Source organism: Homalodisca vitripennis, chromosome 7 (assembly GCF_021130785.1).
Source record: "Homalodisca vitripennis isolate AUS2020 chromosome 7, UT_GWSS_2.1, whole genome shotgun sequence".
Classification (NCBI taxonomy): domain Eukaryota; kingdom Metazoa; phylum Arthropoda; class Insecta; order Hemiptera; family Cicadellidae; genus Homalodisca; species Homalodisca vitripennis.
In genome coordinates, this window is record NC_060213.1 from 51,213,017 (window position 1) to 51,235,174 (window position 22,158).

The window sequence follows — 22,158 nt, forward strand, 5'->3', positions numbered from 1 at the left end:
ATGCAAAATCAAACGATTTTAGATACGGTAATATTCTACAATATATCTTATATTATAGCAGAGACAAGTGTTTCTTACATTCAATATAATGTGCAAAAATGTATTATCAGTTATAAACTAAAGCAGAGAATATATTTTTAGTTTCTATAATAATCCGGTAAAAACACCACATCGAGACCTTATTAACTATATTCAAACGTATATTAAAAAAATATAAAATGTATATTAGTTTTATATAACATCAGAGTTGGATGAAGGTTTAAATTTTTGTCTTCAGTAATGAATAGAGTAGGTATTAAAATTTATTTTTTCAAACCATGAACGGCTACCATTATTCATCTTTATAATTTATAAATATATGGTGATTATAAATGCTGCTTTATATAGTTATAAGGTTGCGACAAACTGTTGATATTTCCTCAACATTTGCCTCAATATTGTAATATTCCACAAGTCCTAGCCGTGTCGTGCAGTACGTAGCGTCGTGAAAAATATACCTGACACAATGTACGTAAAAATAAATTACGAATAAAATGTCGTCATTATTAGACTTAAATACAGGTGAATGATGTAGATAGCTATTGAAAACAGTTCGGCTTGTTTCATTATTGGCAAGAAGCCAAGTTTGATAAGCTAATAATAATAAGGTAGGATTAATAAGCTTCGGTAACACTCTAGGTTTGTTAAGCTATTAGTAAAACGCTAGGGTTGATAAGCTATTGTTAAAAAGATAGGTTTGCCTTCAATTGAACGCACCATGGTAATTTCACAATGTTGTTAAACGTCGATATTACAAAACGGCGATTTGGCAACAACAAAACGCTGTCACTGTAAACTATATCTAAAAAATGAAAATGATTATTCGCACGAAGAGGTCCCGTAAATACAGAGTTGTTGAAAATTTTATTTTTGTCTATATCGGGTCATCACATACATAAGAACCTTACACAAATATAAAAGCACACAAATTTAAATACTTTCATTGAATAGTCTGCATCTTGTAAAAACAGACAAAAATGCTTAAGACCCCTTTCTGTATATTTCATATTTACATAGATTGAAGTTTCTGTATTTAAATGTTATTTTCAATAGATTTAACAAGCAAAAGAGCAGTTGTTCTTGTAAATGTTGACCCAAAAACTACTTTCAAAGTAATCAGTAACATTTGCTCTACTCAAGAGAGCTAACTGTTCGCGAAGAGTCAGTGCAGAATATAAATTGATGCAAGCTTATCGTGTAGAATAATGATTTTATCGTGGATGGATTAGAATAAATATTACACGATCATTTAAAATTCGAGTATACCACTAAAACAACAATCGTTTTAAACTCTTGAAAATTATGTTTAATTCTTGTAAGAAATGGTAGTAAAATAACTAGTTGTTTTGACTATTATAGTAAACTATGAAATTTCAATAAATTTTGCTGATTGTAAGCATTGTTGTACAATATAAGCAGTGAATCAAAATTTAAAGATTAATACGTAATTTAAAATAGTACATAGTTAAAGGTTTGTAGGTATAAGTAGTCCACTTAAATAGTCTACATGTATATGTTTAAATATTGTTAATCCTAATTTAAGGTTTTCATTTTGGGTATTTGGCACTCATAATAAAAGACTGGACTGAGAATACTTTGCAAAATACTTTTGAAAGCAACATTATTATTATTGGTAGTATTTTATTTTCCAATCTGATTACTTCTAAAAACTTCTCTCTAAGTGACATCATATGTATTACCCCCTAAACCTACATTGAGGTTTATGGACCTACTTTATACTCAGTACATACAAAAGTGTCTTCTTGAAGTCGTGTTGATGTCCTTCCGTCTGAGGATGAATCATGATACGAATTTTCTAAACTCATTAAACTTGGTACCTAGGTTCCTCCAGGACCAAGAGAGGATGCTATTTCTTTTTAGTGCAAAAGTTCAAAGTAAACTCCCATCTGTATATTTGTCCGTCTGTACTATAAGTTTGGTAGAAAGATCCTAGAGACACGAAACATGATACATAGTTTTCCCTTAGTCCAAAATATATAGTTATGAATGGTAAGTTCAAACGGTGAAAGAACTGTCCATCTGTACGTTTATTTATCTGTTAGATAACTCTTGAGAGGTACATATTTTAAACTTAGTACATAAGTTCGTCTTTGTTCAAGGAAGAGGTCTATTTATTTTAGTATTACAATGTATATGGCTGTATGGGCTATCTCTTACGTGCTTCGATACTCCATTATATCGATTTATGTCTATAATAGAAATAAGTTATTACAATCCTGTCAAAGTAAAAAGCTTTAGGTATTCGCGTTAAAGGCTTGACTTACAAAGAACATTGAAATATATTACCTGCCAGGAGCGTCATAAGCTTAACTGGTGAAATGAAAATTGGAGGTTTCCTAAAAGAAATTCGATATAGATTTTTTTAAAGAAATTATTTCATTGTTAGCTACCATACTCTGGTTATGATTTGGGTCAAAATGGGAATGTATAAAAAGGGTTAATTATATAAAACAATAATATTTTTCAGATTATAGTTTTTGTAGCTAAATACACCAACCGTACTGTTAATATAATGTAGTCAAAAACTTGATGAAGAGACTGAAATTTGAACATTTCAGGATATGCATATGCTTAACTAACGATGATTTAGCACTTATCCACGTATCAGACTGTCGGTTGAATTGTGTAAAGACAAAAAATATGAAGAGGGAAAATACTATTTTTTTTAATACTTTGAACTATTTCATATAATCACGTTTTCACCTACACCATTTTGTTACTGGCGAGGCTTAGGATAAATTTCTTTATTGCGAGAAAAAACTCAATAAACCCCAGGTTGTATAGTTATACAATACAAATTTGCTCTTGGCTTCTAGACTATGACACCTGGTGTTAACAAGCCATTTCTATCTCCAATTTACATGTTGTATATTATACAATTAAACTCCTAATTTAAACAGTAATCTAAATTTGCATCCATCTTTTGTTGTTGTTCATTTCTGAAAGTTTTAAAATAAAATTAAAACAAATATAAAAACAGAAATAAATATGGTCTGAACATGGATTGACCTACCCACTACTTACAACAGGGCGTGGTCAAAGGTGTTACCGTAATGAATGATTTCCTTTGTGACTCGTGTACAATACAATCGTATTCAGTTATAATCACACGAGATACTGTGTACGCTATAAGAAGCACAAAATTGAGACTGGAATATCAAATTTCTATCTGTTTGCCTACAGCATCTGGCTGCCGGTCCACAAAACATCTGGAATACAAACTGACATTCTAACGACATTTTTCAGGACGTTTTATTTCCATAGAGACAGTACCAAGTTAGGTCATAGTGCATGGCACCCTATGTTACTTGGAAATATTTTTACATTGGTCTTATGTGTACCTGTGATGGCAACGGAAAAATAGCAAAATAAATAAATTTGTAAACACATTCAATTCAACCGTAAGAGGCTCAAACATGAGACGTATTAACTCATGTAGCTTAACCATTTTAGCAAATAATGTCTATATATATATATATATAGCATATATATATATATATATATATATATATATATATATATATATATATATATGACATTTTGCATGCAAACCCAGATGAAGAATGTTATGACAGAAGGTGTGACTTGTTAATATAGAAGCAACATCAAGATATATCACTATTTAAGTAACAAACTTTCAGGAGTTGTAACTTATTAATACACAGAGCAACAGCGGTTACTGAATAGAAACAAAAGTAATATATGAAATGCGTAAAAAATTAGATGAGTTACAAAACCTAATACTCAGTAATTTATGTCTAAAATACTTAATTTATGCATAACTTCGTAAAACTATGATAAGTTTTCTATCCCATAGCCCGTGTAGGATACAAATGACGTAGTTCTAAGGTAACGAGACCTATGGTAGCCAAATACATTCCAACACGAAACAAAACGTCGTAATTAAAAAATGTATATAAAAATATATGAATGTAAACCGCTACAAAGAAATAATTTGATAAGCAACTAATTACCTAATTAACTCATTATCTAAATTAGCAATATTATGGTAAGAGACATGCAACTGCAGGCCTGGACGTTTGGCTTTAATATTTACTAATTATGTAAAGATATATCAATCAGCCATTTTAATAAATTATCACAGGAAAGAAATTTAAAACTCATGTGAAGTTTAGACAATATACCTTAGTTTTTTTGCTTTGTATCCTTGGTGGAAGTAGGAGGGTTTTAGTGTAAAAGACATTTTTTAGATACTTCCACATTAAATTTAATAAAAATAGCGCTTTCGCCGGTTAAGGCATCATCAGTTTGACATATTTTACAGAAAAAAACATATGTGTAAAATAGAATAAACATATGATAAAATAGAATAAAATTTAAAACTAACTGTAAAGACCAAAAACTAATAAATTATAAAAGAATTATGTAGAAAAATATGGGTTGCAATTCATAATTTTGGAATGGATTTCTTTTTTCACTAATGGTATAAAAATATCACTGAAATTTACGGAAGGTTGGGAAATGCAATTATCTTTTAAAACTGTCATACAGCACTTTCAATTTTATTTCTTTTAGTCCAGGAAGATTCTTTAAACACTACACTAGACGATTCAAAATTTATATGATGATTTTCCTTTACTGCATGTTCAACTAATTTAGATTTTTCAATGCTTTCTTTTTTATAGTTATAAATGTGTTAAGTGGCGAGTTAATAAGGTTATGAGAAGGGATACGGGATATATATTCTGGGTCATGGAATGTGCAGACACTGCTTAAAGCAGGTAAAATGGAGGAGGTGGCACAAGAGCTAGAAAAGTATAAGACCAGCATTGGGAGCGGTGCAAGAAGTAAGGTGTAAAGATAGTGGAACGATCAAGAAAAGAAATTATGATTTTCACTTTAGTGGATCCAATAATGTAAGAGGACATAACGGTGTTGGGTTCTTTGTGCTGCGAAGAATTAGGAAAGCGGTATTAAGTTTCGAACCAATTAGTGAGAGGATTTGTAAATTGAGGATCAAAGGAAAGTTTTGCAATATTTCGTTTGTAAATGTGTATGCCCCCACAGAGGATAATGAAGAAGGTATTGTGGATGATTTCTACACAGAACTTGAGAGAGTTTGTGATAAAATACCTAGGCATGATATGAAAGTGGTTTTAGGTGATTTCAATGCAAAAATAGGAAAAGAGGAGCAGAACAACATGGTAGCAGGAAAGTGTGGTCTGCATGAAGAAACTAGCTTGAATGGAGAAAGATTATGCATGTTTTCTGAAGCTCAGAGGCTGATTGTAAGTAGTGCTTGCTTTCCTCACAAAAAGATTCATCTGGGGACATGGAAAATGCCTGGAGGGATAGCTGCAATCAAATTGACCATGTTTTAACTTCAAAGAGATGGGCTACTTCTATAATGGATATAAAAACATGCAGAGGAGCTAATTGTGATAGTGATCACTATTTGGTGAGAGGAGTTCTCAGACATCGTATAGCGAATACGTCAAAGCAAGGAAGACAAGAGTAGAAAAGTGGGACGTGGAAAAATTAGCGGAATGTAAATATGAGGCAACAATTTCAGGAAGAACTGGGTGATAGACTAACAGGACTTACGACTGATTTATCAATTGAAGAGCATTGGAATTACCTGCGAAAAGCAATGAAGGGCCCAGCTGAACTGGTACTAGGTTAAAAGGAAATTTGAAAGAAATGAGGACTGGTTTGACGAAGAATGCAGAAATGCATTGGACTCTAAGAATCAGGCTAGGAAAAAGCTTTTGCAAGTTGGAACCAGAGCAAACGTGGAGAATTACAGAAGAGAAAGAACATTAGCAAACAGACTTATGAGGAGGAAAAAAAGAGAAGCAGCAAAACAGTAAAATAGAAAAATTAGAGAGAAACTACCAGCAGAAAGAATGCAGGAAATTTTACAAGAATATGAGAAATATTACGGATGCATACCAGGCAAAGTCACAAGTACAATCTTGATGAAGAAGGAAACGTGATAACAGAGATGGAGGAAATCAAGACAAGATGGAAAGAATATTTCGAAGACTTACTCAAAGAACAGGACATTCTGCTACCAGAAATTGATCTTGAGATACCACAGCAGGTTGATAACTTTGTACAACCCCCCAGGAGAGAGAGATAGAAGAAATAATAAGGAAGATGAGAAACAATAAGTCCCCAGGAAGCGACACTATAACAGCAGAGATGCTGAAGTATGGCGGAGAAGAGCTGTTAAAGGTTATCCACGAACTTATATCGAAAGTGTGGGAACAAGAAAGAATGCCAGAGGAGTGGAAGAAAGGACTGATCATACCTATATACAAGAAGGGGGACAGGAGAGATTGTAGAAACTATAGGGGAATTACGCTTCTCAATGTTACATATAAAGTATTTTCCATACTTATACATAGCAGGCTAGTAGACTATGGAGAACATTGTATAAGAGATTACCAATGTGGTTTCAGGGGTGGACGATCAACAATGGACAACATTTTTATGGTAGAACAATTGTTTGAAAAATGTGCTGAATTTTGTAACGGACCTGCATTGTGTTTTTTGTGGACTTCAGGCAAGCTTTTGACAAGGTGAATAGACAGAGGATGGAAGTTTGTCTTAAACACTTAGGAGTACCACAGAAAATCATAAAGCTCGTAATGCTAACACTGGAAGGATCCATAGCCATGGTTAGAGTCAATAATGAGTTGACGGAATCATTTGACGTAAAAACAGGTGTTAGGCAGGGCGATTCCTTATCAGCATTAATCTTCATTCTGGTTCTGGAAGCGGCATTGAGAAAGGTGAATTGTGTAGGTGATATCACATATAGAATGAGTCAGTTATCAGCATATGCTGATGATATATTGTTGTAGCTGCAAGAAGTCAGAGAGCTATGTTGGAGAAGCTGGAAGATATTGAAAGAGCGGTGAGCAAAGTTGGATTGACTATTAACTGGGAAAAAACTAAGTACCTGAAAATGACAAGAATGGGACAAAGAGGAGTGGATCTGGAGGTAAATGGCAATGAGGTAGAAAACGTAGTAAGTTTTAAATACCTTGGATCAACTCTAACTGCAAACAACAGCGTGACTGAAGAAATTAACACAAGGATAGCCGCGGGAGGCCGATGTTACTTTACATTTAAGAAACTTTTCAGCTCCAACATTCTTCATAAAGAGGCCAAACTGAGAATTTATAAAACTGTAATCAGGCCTGTTGTAGTTTATGGTTGCGAAGCGTGGACACTCACCAAACAGGACATAAATAGATTGAGAATATTTGAAAGAAAGATTTTAAGAAGAATTTTACGGTCCTGAATTAAGACAAGAACATGGAGGAGGCGAAAAAATCAGGACCTGCTTGATTTTTTTGAGCGGTGAGGGCCTTAATGAAGCGTACAATAGTACGCTTCATTAAGGCCCAAAGAATTAGGTGGCTCGGACATCTGACGAGAATGAACGACAACAGAGTCGGTGAAGAAGGTTGCTGAGTGGACTCCTGGTAATACAAGGCTCAAGGGAAGACCTCGGATAAGATGGAGAGACGATGTGGTTGCTGACCTAAGAAAGATTGGAGCAAGAAATTGGAGAGAGGTCGTCGAGGACAGACCCCAATGGAGACTACTGATTCACCAGGCCAAGACCCATGGAGGGTTGTAGCGCCGAGGGAGTAAGAGTAAGAGTAAGTTATAAATGTGTTCTTTTACCCTAATTCCCACAGGTCTTGATGTTTGGCCGATATATGTACGTCTTGTTGCAACCACAGTCAATATTATATATCACATTCTTGGTTTCTTGATGTTTGTTTTTCGGTTTTAATTTTGTTAAGTAGCTTCTTATATTATTTTCAGACTTAAAAACAGTGCGGATGTTAAATGTTAAAAAAAATCTAAAAAATGTCTTTTTCACTAAAATATGCTTAAGTGCATTAAACAATAGTTTATTTGCCACAAGCTAGGCTTGCAATGATGTGTGTCGTATAATAATGACTCGGAAATAACTGCCTAAGGTACTCATGTTTGTTTAAAAAATCAGCTGTTTTAAACTGAATAAAATACTTTCATATAATTAACAGCCGGGCTATGTATTACCATAGGGCAGAAACCCATAGACGGATAAATTTCAAATCCAAAAAAAGGTACAAGAATTATCTAGAGCTACAAATATGTATGAAAAAATAATAACCTTAAAATGACGGAAAATTTCAAGAAATGTTTTCAAATACACATATTTTTAAATTTGAAAATCATTTTGAAACTGATCTTTTTTAAAGAACTGATTTATTTACAGATAGATTTTTCAAAGTAATCCTTATCTACTCTGAAACTTTTACAGTACTTTTTACATGCATAATACGTTACATCATATGCTAGCAATACAGTGACAACTCGCACAGAGTTATTTCTACTGAGACCAAAATTTCTCAATCTAAACTTTCGAGTTTATCGATGCATTAAATGAGTAGGTAATTAATTTCTACTCCCTAAAACTGCTTTCTGTTAATGCTGGAAAGGTTAAATGCTGTATAATATAGAAGCGAATTCTACAAAAATAACAAAACTTAGCTCAGTGCACTGCAGAAAATGCTAGATTAGTGTGTATTATTTATACAAATATTTCCTGTGAATATAATTATGTAACTTAATTTTTCTCCATCAGTTTACGGTTATGTCACCGGCAACGTGTAATATCATAAACAAGCAAAACTTAGTCACATGAACCATACGTTGGTATACGAATTGGCAAACTAAATAGTTGTGTTGGCGTGTTTAATTAATCACATACTTAAGGTGTTTATAGAATATTTAATTATTAGGATTGCCATTAACACAACTCAAGAACGTAATCAGCTTATTGAGTACAAATTCTTTGAACTCTGTATCAATAGTTGTCTCGGTGTGCTAAGATTATTATAAAAAAGAGAGGCCAATCTCCATTTAGTCGTATTGCCATTGTCTTCATGAGCCACTATCGGTATAGTAGAAGATCAACTTCACTAAGGTATTTGTAATTGTTACTGTCAGGTTTTGAAACTATGATATCTCTAATTCAGACTCGCACATCGATATCCTAGACGGTCGGTCAGCGACTCTTCTGAAAAGCGGCTTCATGACGACTTTGAAGTTGCCACATACATTTCCAGTTGCCACACTAAATAGCATTTGCAATTTTACTCAGGACTAATAATTTTCCAATATCTTTAAGCACATTTTCATAAGCTTAAAAAGGTGACGAATAGAACCACCATTGCTATATGATACTTAATAAATATTTGACACTGCAGTCTAGACTTATTTAAATATAAAAAGATGATCATGTAAAGAAAAACTAAAAAAATAGTTGGTTTAATTACCAAACAATAGCCTAGGTACTGAAAACATTCAGAGATGAGAAAAATTTTTGTAAAGAAGCAAACGGTAAAAGACTCTACAAAACAACAAAGAAGATTCTTTGTGAGAGGTGGTGACTTTCCATAACCTTTGTTCTCCAACAAGATGTTAGAGTTAACAATTATTGTGTTTTAATTACAACAAAGAGTTGTAGATACAATGGTAACATGCACAATTACGGAGAATAACATCATTACATTTACATTCTAAATGCTCATAACAATGTGTTGCAAGCCTCATTCACCTTTCTTTGTCAAACTGCAGATCTAATTAGACATTTTCACGTTCATTATATATTTGATTTGTTGCAAGTTCCACCCATGTCACCTTTTGGAGATATTTGCTAACGAATTGTTCTGACTTGTTAAATTTCTTTTCCTTTCTGTAAACCATTTACAATACTGTGGCTCACTGTGAATCTCTGAGCTGTTCACATGGTACAAGACTATCTAGCATATGACAATAGTAATAGAGTTTCCCAGCAGTTATAGAGGGACTAGAGCGTACTTCCTGTACATTGGAGCATACGGTGACTGTACGTACTTGTACTTACTGCGGTGTGTAGTACTGCATTTCAGTGTCGTGTGCTTGTAAGTAATGTTTCAAACTTCAAATTTTCATCATTGAAATTGTCGCATACACTAAAATTGAAATGTTTCCTGCACTACGCTAACGTTTAGTGAAAAAATAAAATTAATGTAAATACTAAAAATTATTAGAATTCTGGTTTTTTAAAGAATTAGTTAAATGTGTCTCAGAAATAAGTACGAATTTCTAAGAGATAGCAAATGTTCGGTGATTGAACTCTAACTTTATAATGACGTTATGTCAGTCATTACGTCAGACTTTAATAAGAACACGGCTTCCTTCTCAAAGAGCCTTGACTAATATGAAAACTACTGTTATAATGGAAACTTAATGAACAATTTGACTCTATAGAATCTTAATAATTACTATAAAGCTGAGTTAATTGATCTATTATCCTACCGGCACTTATTGTCATAGTTTACAACCGTGGACAGCTGTAAAACTATAAATTTAATGCGCGCAAAAAAAAACAAAAAGGTATGAAATTTTCATAATAATATATAATACTTAGCTTTGTGATGTAATCAACTACATGTGTAAGTAAACGCACACTTAGACTTTATTTTTCTTAAATAAACCAGACATGATATATTATCCTCTAAACCTTTAATCGAATATAAATTATTTTCAGTTGAATACAGAAAGTAGACTTAATAAATATTTTGAAGATTAAATATAGCAAAATTTGGTACCTTTTAATAGATAAAGTACTATATAAGTTAGGTGTGTTTTCAGTATCCAAGCTGATCCCTCCCTCAGACAAATAACTAATGTAAAAGTATTTTGAGAAGCATAAGTCAGGACGTCCTGATAATTAACCACGTCAAATGTTAGTCCAGCCCGCACTAAAATAATTGTGTGACATTTGAGGCGATGTTGCCATATCACTGCTAGCCCTCAGCTGATCTCGATGTTGAGACAGACCAGTAATTCTTAATACACGTAAAACTGGTACATTATTTCGTGCGGGATATGTAGGGAGGATTAAAACGCAAAATCATCCATCGGACTATTTTTGTGGGAGCTGCTCTAGTTGTGATATAAAATAATAACTTTTAAAGTCCTACTACTTACTTTACTTAGAGTCTTACTAAAGTTTTTTATCAATATTATCTAATAAATGTCGTAGTTCCAGCCAGCGTATATAGTGTGACTAATGAAAGTTTATTGTCTTTACAAGCCTTGAATATACAAATACTAAGGCTTTCATGGATTTAAATCTATTATCTAAATCAGGTGAGGAGAAAATTAGTATACAATAGCTATGAACTAGGAGATGTAGCAATCGACTGACAGTGAATAAGAAAGAAAAAAGATTGCGCTCGCGACTTGCATTCTGTGCAGTGACAACGGCTGGATTCATTTTCTCTTGTCTCGACTCATTTTGGGCATTCTAATTAATTTCTTTTTTAATTCTTCTTCCTTCTGTTTATTGTTTAGTAGCAGTCGATTGCAGCATGTTCTAATTCTTATGTGCTAATTGTCTTCTCACCTGACGAAGAGTAATAGATTTCAATCTCTGAAACGCTTTGTTATACATTTTGTAACTTTTAACGATGGAAAATGTCCGAAACCATGTTTTCCTTTTAAAACTTACATAGTAAAAAACAAAGTTTTAAACATAGAGTAAATAAGGTGTTTTGGTAAGTGAGAGAGATCATGATTTAATAGACAATTAAAAAAAGTGAGTGCGGGTAGAGAGTGTTTTGTTTCATTGTAATGATAGAGATTAAAATGATATTTATTTTTCCATTGAAAAGGGTAGTTTTATATTAACAGTTTCAGTTATTATCTCTTTTATTACAGTTCAGAGTCCATACTGTCTTTTGATGTTTGAATAACTATGAGAACATATTTTTTCCATGGCTAAAAACTGAGCCCACTTGAAACTTTATAATAGTTAGCTGCTTAGCGGAAAATTAAAGAAAGAGTAATTTTAAATATATTAGAGAGAAGTAGTAAATATGTCATCTTAGTTTAACTCTGACAGAAATATAAAAAAATGGCCAATATTTTGTATTTGGTAAAATAAAATAAGGATCTTGATAGAAGGGAAGATTTACTACTCTAAACTAATGATTAAGTATGGTAACCTTTTATATAATTCCGTACACAGACTTTCTGCCAGATAATTCTCATATGGTTGCAACGTCTCTCCTAAATTCAAATCTTTTCACAGTTTGTGCCACAAACAAATATTAACATATTTGTGTAAAATTAAATAGATTATAAATATTATTTCCATAGTCATTGGACGAGAGGACACACTTTTAAAATTGCAATTAAAACAAATAGCTAATCAAATAGTAATTGAAAATCATTAATGTTTTATATAAAGATAACTACAGATAATCTGGTCTCCATCAGTTATAATATGATGTATAAATCAATTTCAAAATGAATTAGATAATTCCAAAACGTACAAGAAAATCCAGAGCTTTATTTTGAAAATCCAGACAATTGTAATAGACAGTAAAAATATCACGCACGCTTTGCACAGAACCACATTGCTTAATGATGTGGCACAACAAAGAGTATTGAATACGCATTATTTTACTTGTGTGCTCTATCATTATCCAGTTAATTGGCATAGCCTATTATCACTTCCCCACAAACTCTATTAGCATTATCATAAACTAAATAAAGCTTCATGTGAGACACTGGAAGACATCTAAACAAATGTAACATATAACAATGTGTAAGGGGAATAATGTAATTACATTCTTTATTTCTAAAGTAATGGTTGGATATGTTTTGTTATTCAGGAACATTCAGGAGCATGTATATCATAAATTATAATGTATAGAACACTGCTCTTTATTAATTTTAAAATATAAATTTTTATAGACGTTTTAAGCAGATTTCCAAAAATTTTATCTTTAAAATTTGGAATGTTTATTAGAGTTTTCTTAAATTAAATGTTTAAGACAATTTTGAACCATTATATTACTCTGTTCTTTGCTTATATTTAAAACTGCATATTTCATTGAATAAAAATACGAAAAATGTATTCGCACAATAGAACACACAGGTTTTTAGGGCAAGTCAAAACTTCAGTATAAAAATTATTATACCAAATAAACTGAACAGAACTGTTTACAATAGAGCATACCATCTACATGTTAAACAGAGTATCCTCTTGTAACAATCTTACAGAGCTGTAACAATACTAAATATTATCGGTCTCATCAAGATATAGGTATCGAAATATCATCGTCGAAACTGTAAAAAGCCATCAAGATAAATTAACCCTTTAAATAATACTTTAAACACTTTACATTTGTTTTTTTTTTATAAATATAGAAGTAAATTGGTGGGTTTACAGCAGTAAGAAAGATATTTTAGTTTCTGAAAAGGCTGATTCTGAATAGGTCTGAAATTAAATCATTTCTGTCTCGTGAATTATAATGATGAATAAAAAGTGGAAGGGAGCACAAGGTTTACCTCTGATGCTCAATTCATCTGGTCTCAATCCCGAGAGGACCCTCAACGCTCTCTTTTATAGAGTAAATACTCTATTAAAGGTCATGACACTATACAGTCTCCAAAATATTAATCCGAACTCCAACTTTGACTCAAGTAAGTCTAAGTAAACCAGTTTAAAACATTTATTCGGAAGCAAACGTGGAAAAGCATCTCAGGGCGAACGTAGATGAATTTATCTGCTTCGATATTATGTTTATATATGTAATCCTTTTGAGATCAAGATAATATTTTATCGCTTTAAGCACGCCTGTTAATTAAAGCGTTTTGTAAAGTTTCAACATTAGAACATTTGAAAATATTAGAAATGTTTGTAATAGTATGTACAGTTATTCCACACCTATGTAAACTTGGATAAATCCGATTAAATATAGAATTTATTAAATGATTTGGTTAGTTTTGCCAATTTAAAAGTACAATCTTTATTTTTTACAAAGTTGATTAAAAAAGTATTTGAGTTGAAATATTTACCATTTATACATATCAGCAATATGAGCCAAATGTACAACAAACAGTGATAAAAAAGACGTTTGCAACTGCACAATGCTAACATGATAACAATGTTCTCAGAATATTTGATCTTATCACTTTATCTCAAAATTTGGAATGAAAACAAAACACAATTACCGTTAACCTTAACATCTCACTGAAACACAAAGGCAAAGACAAAACAATTAGTCTCTCTTATTTGTTTACCTAATAAAAGACTTTCGCCTTTAACTGCTATGTAATATGAATTTCCTGGTCTTTATATAAAGTTTTCTAGTGTTTATATTCCATATATTAGATCTCTACAATAATATATACTGGTTAGACTACATCAGATAGCTAAGAGAGCGTTCATTACGAATTTGTCTTAAAATACCCCATTATTGAGTTATTAAATGTTTTATTTAACTACAATGTTAAAACTTGAGATCATATATTCTCGATACTTTTAAAACAAAAATTTCAATTTAATTTAAAATATATTTATTTTACTTTGTACTAATATTAAATTCAATGATGTAATTTTCTTTCCTAAAAAGCACAAATAGACTGACTGAAGGAAAGCTAAGCAAGATAAGAGTAATTACTCTTTATACAAAATTTTGTACTTATTTTAACCTAACAAACATATGGTAAAGGTTGTTACAGATATTTATAACAACCTGTAATACCGACTTTTGAGTTCGTGTTTCATTACTTTTTTCAGCTTTTTTAATTATACTATTATTATGCCATAACGGTATAATTTCCCATGCGTTTATAACAATCGTGTAAGAGAATAGCTCTAATAATACCTTAGTCTAATATCCTTAAGTGCTTGAAAAATCTATCGATTGGACAATTATTTTCTCGGATAGAAACAGAATATTCTAAAACTAAACTAGGTTGGATTTCACTAGAGAGGAAGGTGATTTATCAGGTTGAGACCCTTGAGCACGCCCTGCTGTGAGTGGTCACGTGATCTATTCACGCTCAGACAGTAACACGGATATTCCTGAATGAGGAAATAGAATATTTCGTTTTAAACCAACAAAATCACAAAGCACACAGCTGTATCTGTGCTGTATTCACAGTAGTGATACATTTTTCCTGCATCATGGATGGAAAACAACTGTGTGAAGTTGTGGCAAAAGGATTATACGAAATGGCTGCAACACAAAATGTTTAATTACTTTGATTAAATCAAGTTTATAGATAGTTTGACTATCTGACTGCAACAATGGTGGAGTTGTTATATTATTATTATTTCTATTATTGTGAAAAACCTTAATAGTGATTCTTCTAGGAATCCTTTAAAAATTCTTTGGTGGATCCGCACGCCAGGATCATGAAGGGTGTCCTATGTAACGTTAGTAAGTATTATAAAGGAAGAAACAGATATTAGTATCTCTAGCGTCGGGAATAAAGCAAAGCTAGTTCTAATTACGTAATCTTGTCATCCACAGTAGCAGGCACACTGTCAGTGGGGTAGGGAGATAGAACTTTGTCGTAATTTTTTTTAGGCTCTGCTCTCCGTATGGAGATCCAACAACTATAGCTGCTGTAGCTACCGATGGAGAGCAAATATGATACCTGTTCGAAAACAATTGTTCGATTTCCGAAGTTCACTATCGGTATGGTAGGAACAAAAACGCACGGATTCGAATTTTAAGGTCTAGCCTCTTCCTTAGGTTTTAAAAACAGTTATACAAATGGTAAGCTTGAACAAATAACTTCAAACTAAAAAGTGTAGCTTATTATAAAACCTAAACCTTAAATCTACCATTTTAAAGCGTTGGTCCAGCAGTGACGAACTAAGCATACAGCACTTAAAGATTGCAGATTATCAAAGTCCTTTCTAACAACTAACATATACTGTCATATCAGAGTGGTGGACAACATGGAGTCAAAAGAGAATCTTAAATAACAGCGTTGGTTCAGTAGAATATCATATTAAAGAGAAGTAAACAATGCAGCAACTCCGACCTGAAAAATTTCGCCCTTTAAAGAAGTGCTGATTTACAGTTTTAAAAATTTGCACTATACAATTTTAATAATCTTTTCTTAGCTTCGGTTTATAAATATTTAAGCTTTAAAATGAATGCTAAACCCAATAAATAAGTTTTTAATGTAGTTAGTGACTGTTTAAATCCAATTGGTAATGTTCCACAAGGAGTTCGACGAAAATTAACATTAAAATAAATTATTCTGTAATAGCTGTGATTTGGTTGAGTGACCGCAAATATTTAAAAATGTATTTAATAATTTTATTTGAATAAATAGCATGATAAATAAATACGTAAGCAATCATTGTAAAATAATAGCTTTTAATTTGTTGCATATTTTTATGTGTAAGCTAACTACTTCAACTTAAACAACAACATATATCATCGTTAAACAACGATCGTTTAGAGGGCAGAAAATAAATACTGTGATAAAATTTAAAAAAGCTTGAAAACTGTCTGTTATTGAAATTGAGTGAATGAAATATTCTGGTATTCAAATGTAGTAAAATTAATTCACGGTTTAAAACGTAAAGTTCGGTCAGTATTGGCCGTTGGATTGTGTATTAACAGCTTTTATAGACAGTTCTGTATTTTATTTTTATATCGCAGTACCCTCATAGGAGTCACAGATCATAGCGATCTTACTGCCAGGTCTAGTACTACCAATTACCTAGTTCATTACTAGCTAATTTAGATGGCTGGTTTCATTCACCCACAGAACAACCTTTTTCATTCTGATAACTTTGTTATGGTAGTTTTACTGTTACGCACAATTTACACCAGTCTCTCAGCGATTTAATTTCCCTGAGTGCATGGCTTTCCTGACGCACATGCTATGCACGTGGGAATAGCAAACGGTTTAAATCTATATAAAGGTATTCATAATTAATATATGGTAATATATAACAAATTTCAAATGGTTTCTTAATAATTTTGACATTGGTCTATTTTTAAATGAGTGTTTCATTATTTGCAAACTGTATAGTAAACTTACTTTAATAACCGTTTTAGATAGTTTTTCAAAGCAAATTTACTCAAAAAAATGTATTCAGACTACCGTGACAAAATATTGAAATGTTGAAATCCAACTGTAAGACATAAATGTTTTGTAACTTAAAATAACATACACGTTTCTCGCAGATATTAAGAAAATTTAAGTGTAATAATTTAACTGTACAAGGATAGATTGTTCACAAGGAACTTCATTAAAATATCAGATTCTTGTTATTTTCTTCGAGAAACGTACATTCTTACAGAAACGTTTGCGCAATCCCTCACAGATTGTTGCGGCTGGTTTATACCTGGCTACAATAAGTACAGTAAAAATTGGTGCATCACTTACATTTGCGCAACATCATGGATCTCCAGGAGTGTCACATCAGTATTTACAAATATTGAGATAATGTGGTAATGTAACAGACTAATAGGTCTAGTCTGCTGTGGACGAGTAACTTTGAAGTTGGCGAGGCTCTCTTTGATTAAAGGTTTTTAGAAAATTACAAATCCGGTTTATCTGTACTGTTAGTACTGTTAGTAACTAATAAAACTATTATCTTCAAGATACCTGTCGTCTGTATCAGATACCTGATTATCCTTCCAATGAGATATAAGATAAACGGCGATGTTCTTTTCCTTTATTTCCCATGGCAAATTATTCAGTTTCTATATCATTTTTTAGAAAATAATGCTATAATAAACACAATTAGCAGTTGAATATATATATATATAAATATGTCATAGATTAGGCAAAATTTAACTGATTTTATGTAAAAAAGTAAAAAAAATCGTGTAAACATGATTAAAGATTTATGAAGTGCTGAATCGTTAAAGATCAGTATTTGTTACTATTACCCAATTCGAAGACACTAGTTTACAAAGAAATTATTCCCATATAGTAAACTAACATTAACAGTCAAGTACGGAGAATTTCACACTGAATTTTGTACACTGTGTAGATAAAATGAATGCCAGGCTTACTTATTACTGATTTATTAGTGCTATAACATTACCTTTTTGAACACACCTATTTTAATTTAAAGCTTCTTTACATCATTCAGAAATATTGTATACCATTTTCAGTAGCGAATGAAATATAATTTCATTTCAATGAATCTATAATTGTGTTGAGTTAATACATATATATATTCATACTTTGTGCATTTATATTACATATAACCTATTACCCCCTTATAAGGAGATGCGTTTTTTCTTTATTAGCATTATTGAATAATAAAACATTAGGCGTTATTTTTAGTTTAAGTAGAAGAGAAGACTTCATAGTTCTAACGTAAACTAAGTAAGACTAAATTCCAGTTTTCGATTTATTTTGCTGATAATATTTCTCATGACTTCTTCATATAACTTAAGAAACATGTTCCTGTGCATTTGTGGGCTCTAAGATGTGATATTTAAATTTACATTCTATTTAGGTGTTTTGTGTTCCCTTTTTCTTCAAAATTGCTTTATTCTGTCATTTAAAATAAATACGAGTGTTTCCTGACGTTTATTGGTCTATCATTTCTATTGCAGCTCTTTCAATCATATTAAAAACGCCTCATTTTTGTTATTATGAAAAGGGATGAAGTTCCTTTAAGACAAATACACAATAAGACCTCTGTCATGAAACGACTCAAATCATTGCGGGAGGGTATTGAAACAAATTGTGTTGTTACATATATTCCCCAAAGTGTAAGGCGTTATTTTAGTTGGCCGTATTCCACATGCAAATATACATATTTTGTTATACAAAAGCGATAAGCTATAAAGGGAACAATGTGAGATTATTTAATATCATCTGTCTGTTTTGTGTTATGTAACAGAAGTTACATGCTTTCACAATAATGAAATACAATAGTAACTATATTTTTTTAATTTGTCTCTATAACATAAATATGTCCTAATTAAAGATACACGTTTTATTTTATTTTGACACGATCATGATGTAATATCGAGAGAGTTTGTAGGGCAGAAATAATAGACCCGAATTCAACTGACACAATAGCAGATATTTTGCCATTCTAAAATATCTTATTGAATGTCCATTAATAAAACAGCCTTAGTGGGATACTAGATCTGGGAGAAAGCACACAAAGAAATATGAAAATGGAGAGATAAGGAGGGATCGTAGGATTGATACAAACACTCATGATAGATGCATTTTTAAACCTTTGAATTATTCCGCCATTCTGAGGAAATTTAAATAAATTATATACGAGCTCTACAGCTTTTTCTGACTTTCTTTAATATTGTTAAACATCACTTGCATACTCTAACTTCAAACATGATTAAGCAAAATATTATATCATAATTTTGGCTGGGGAAATGTGAAACCTATCCCTCGAAGGACTGAGTCTGGAGTCTATATTTCTGCCCATAAGACAATACGAAAACGAACAGGTTTGTAGACTTGCATAAAACATCATTTCTATACAAGGAACAATAAGTTAGATGACGATAGTGTCCTACTAAAGGGTTTTAATAATTGTTAGCGAACATTGTAACACTGACATTGTGAGTTGCCAGTTACGATTAATGATAAATCATGGAATTAGCCAAATTTATAAACAGACTGAGCTGAGTGTATGACATTTGAATATGTGGTATTTTATTGATTTATTGGTAAAGTTGTTAATATTTTCTATTTAGTTCCTCTGTTCTCCGTGGTATCCGAATTTTCCTACATAGACAAGGTAAAGATACAGTGTTAGGGACGCGTATCGCTCAGAGGAATATTTTAAGAGTGAATTCATATTATATTTAAAATTTATTAATTAAAATATACTATAAAGTTGTCATTTTATATATTTTACTTCATTACTACAAAGGGTTCTGTAAAATATCTCGCCTGTCTGTATTTTTGTCTGTGTGTCTGTCTTCTGCTGGGTATAATAAGAACGAAGTAAGCTGTGGGTGCCATTTAGTCTTATGCAGCGTGATACTTGTTGATAGACAAGTACCTCTATGTCATATTGAGCATTTATTTGCTAAAACTAGGATAGGGATAGCTGGACATACGAAATTTAACACGAAACTTCACTCAAGCCTTGTTACAAGACCCGTGGAGAAACATACCTTGTTTTTATTCTGAAACATATTTGAAAGACGTTTGATCATTATTAATATGAAATTATTTATAAATAACAGGCTTATTAATTATGACAAGCCCTCTTTCATAGTTTACATATACATCGTGACCCTGCTTAGCTTTCATTATTGCAACCAAATAAGATTACCGATAAAGTAATTTTAAGTATAAACGAATGTTTCCCCCTCAGATAGGTTTATGTTAGGAAAATAGGCAAATTCTTAATATTATAATGCTGATAAGTTATGTAAAAGCTTATTGGAGAGATTATACCATCATAAATAAAATCTGCTGAATATCCTGCAACATTTCATAATATTTTACAATATTCTTTTTAATTGTACAATATTATGTAACACTGCACAATGCACAACAAAATTTGACGATTGTATGAAACATTCTATGGTACTATATCTTGAATCAAGAACTTTCAACTATACCCTATAATACTATACAACATAAATGAACTCAGTTCTGACAACGCTTTATGTATAATCATCCCGACCTACATCGAAACAAACATCCTGTTAAATATCTGACAAGAATTGTATAGCAATTTTTCAGTCTAATTTCTGCACCTTACAATACAAATCAAAACTAATAATGTGAATATATGTATCACATAATTACTATACTGTATATATATATATATATATATATATATATATATATATATATACAATCAAAATTTCAGGTTTTCATCCAAAGACGTAATTTGTATTATTTTCACTAGTAAAACAAGCATCCCATAATGTCTTGAAACAATGCAATGAACGTACTTTATTGCTCATCAGACGTAGCTTTGATGCAACAAAGATGAGTAAATCTCATCTTGTCGGCCAAATAGCCACTTTCCTCACCTGTTCAGAACAACAAAGCCCGATTTTTATTTTCTTGCTAGTCTACTTTTCTTATTCCTTGTTTCTTTAATCTGATTGTAGAAGCAATTCACAGTAGGTATTTGTAAGGTGGCACGCCAGTTAGCTGCCGTCCTGGCATCTGAGGCTCAGATTTTTTATATGTAAATAAATTTTAAACTGTTTTGTAAATATAAAAACGACTAAAATAATTTTATGGATCATAATTTATAATTTAAATTTAAGTGCAGATTGTAGAGTTTCTTATGGAAATATTTTTGGTCAATATAAAATATACAGTAATTCATTAGCATCAATGGATTATAGTTTTTTTAACAATTCGGTAGAATGGAACCTTTACAAAAATGAGGTTCTGAAGTGAGACATTCGTGGATTTGAGATGAATTCTTATTGTCTGTACGTTAGTGAAGTCTATCACTCGAGTGTCTGGAAAAATTCCATTCCTGTATGTATGACTGTCTGCACAGGGTCTAGAGAACAAACTGACATGTATACTTGAAATTTTGCAAGGAACTTCATTATAATGTGGGCAACACTGAGATGGATGATAGTGCGTGTCACTCATTGAAATTTTATGGAGGTTAGTAAACATTTACAGTTTGGTTTTATGCGTAACCATGATGGCCACTAGATAATCATAGAAGAATGAAATTAGTACAATACTCTGACATTTTACCATATTGTGATATAGTAACTCATATAGTTATAAGTCTTTACCTTTGGAATGTACTCTCGTTTCTTGTTGATACAAAAATAACACAATATGCAACTACGTGAACACTCGCAAGTTGCTTTTAATGGATTAAAATACTGCACAATTTAGTCTGAAGTCACGTGACTGCTAAACTTCCTTTCCGTTGTTGACAAGTGAAAAAAAATATATTTCACGTTGAATTTATGTCAAAGGTTGACTATTTTCGTGTAAAATATATTCTATAATAATCCGTATATCGCCTTCTAAATTTGGTTCTAATGAGTTTAAATTCGTTTTAAAATACACTGTTTTTAAGTAAACGGAATAATAATTTCATTTAATAAAGTTTTAATATCATTATAGGCCATTCAGAAGGTAGCTTTAGAAAAAAACTCATTTTCCCTCTTTAATAAATTTAAAACCTAATGTACCTTTACGCGTAGCAATTTTGTTCATCGTAATAGGAGATGCCTCACTATAAACAAAAATAATACGCATCTAAACACTTTTCATTTGCTATTTTTGTAAATTATATAACATTTGAATATTTTT

The 22,158-nt window shown here is 31.7% G+C and overlaps 1 protein-coding gene across 1 annotated transcript; it reads left to right on the forward strand.

Moving 5' to 3' along the window:
* Nucleotides 1-4,807: 4,807 nt before the first annotated feature.
* LOC124366713 lies at nt 4,808-7,675 on the forward strand. Its single transcript, XM_046823313.1, has 5 exons — nt 4,808-4,868; nt 5,089-5,309; nt 6,151-6,364; nt 6,891-7,037; nt 7,485-7,675. The coding sequence occupies exons 1-5, from the start codon at nt 4,808-4,810 to the stop codon at nt 7,673-7,675; spliced, it is 834 nt and encodes a 277-aa protein (XP_046679269.1).
* Nucleotides 7,676-22,158: the final 14,483 nt, after the last annotated feature.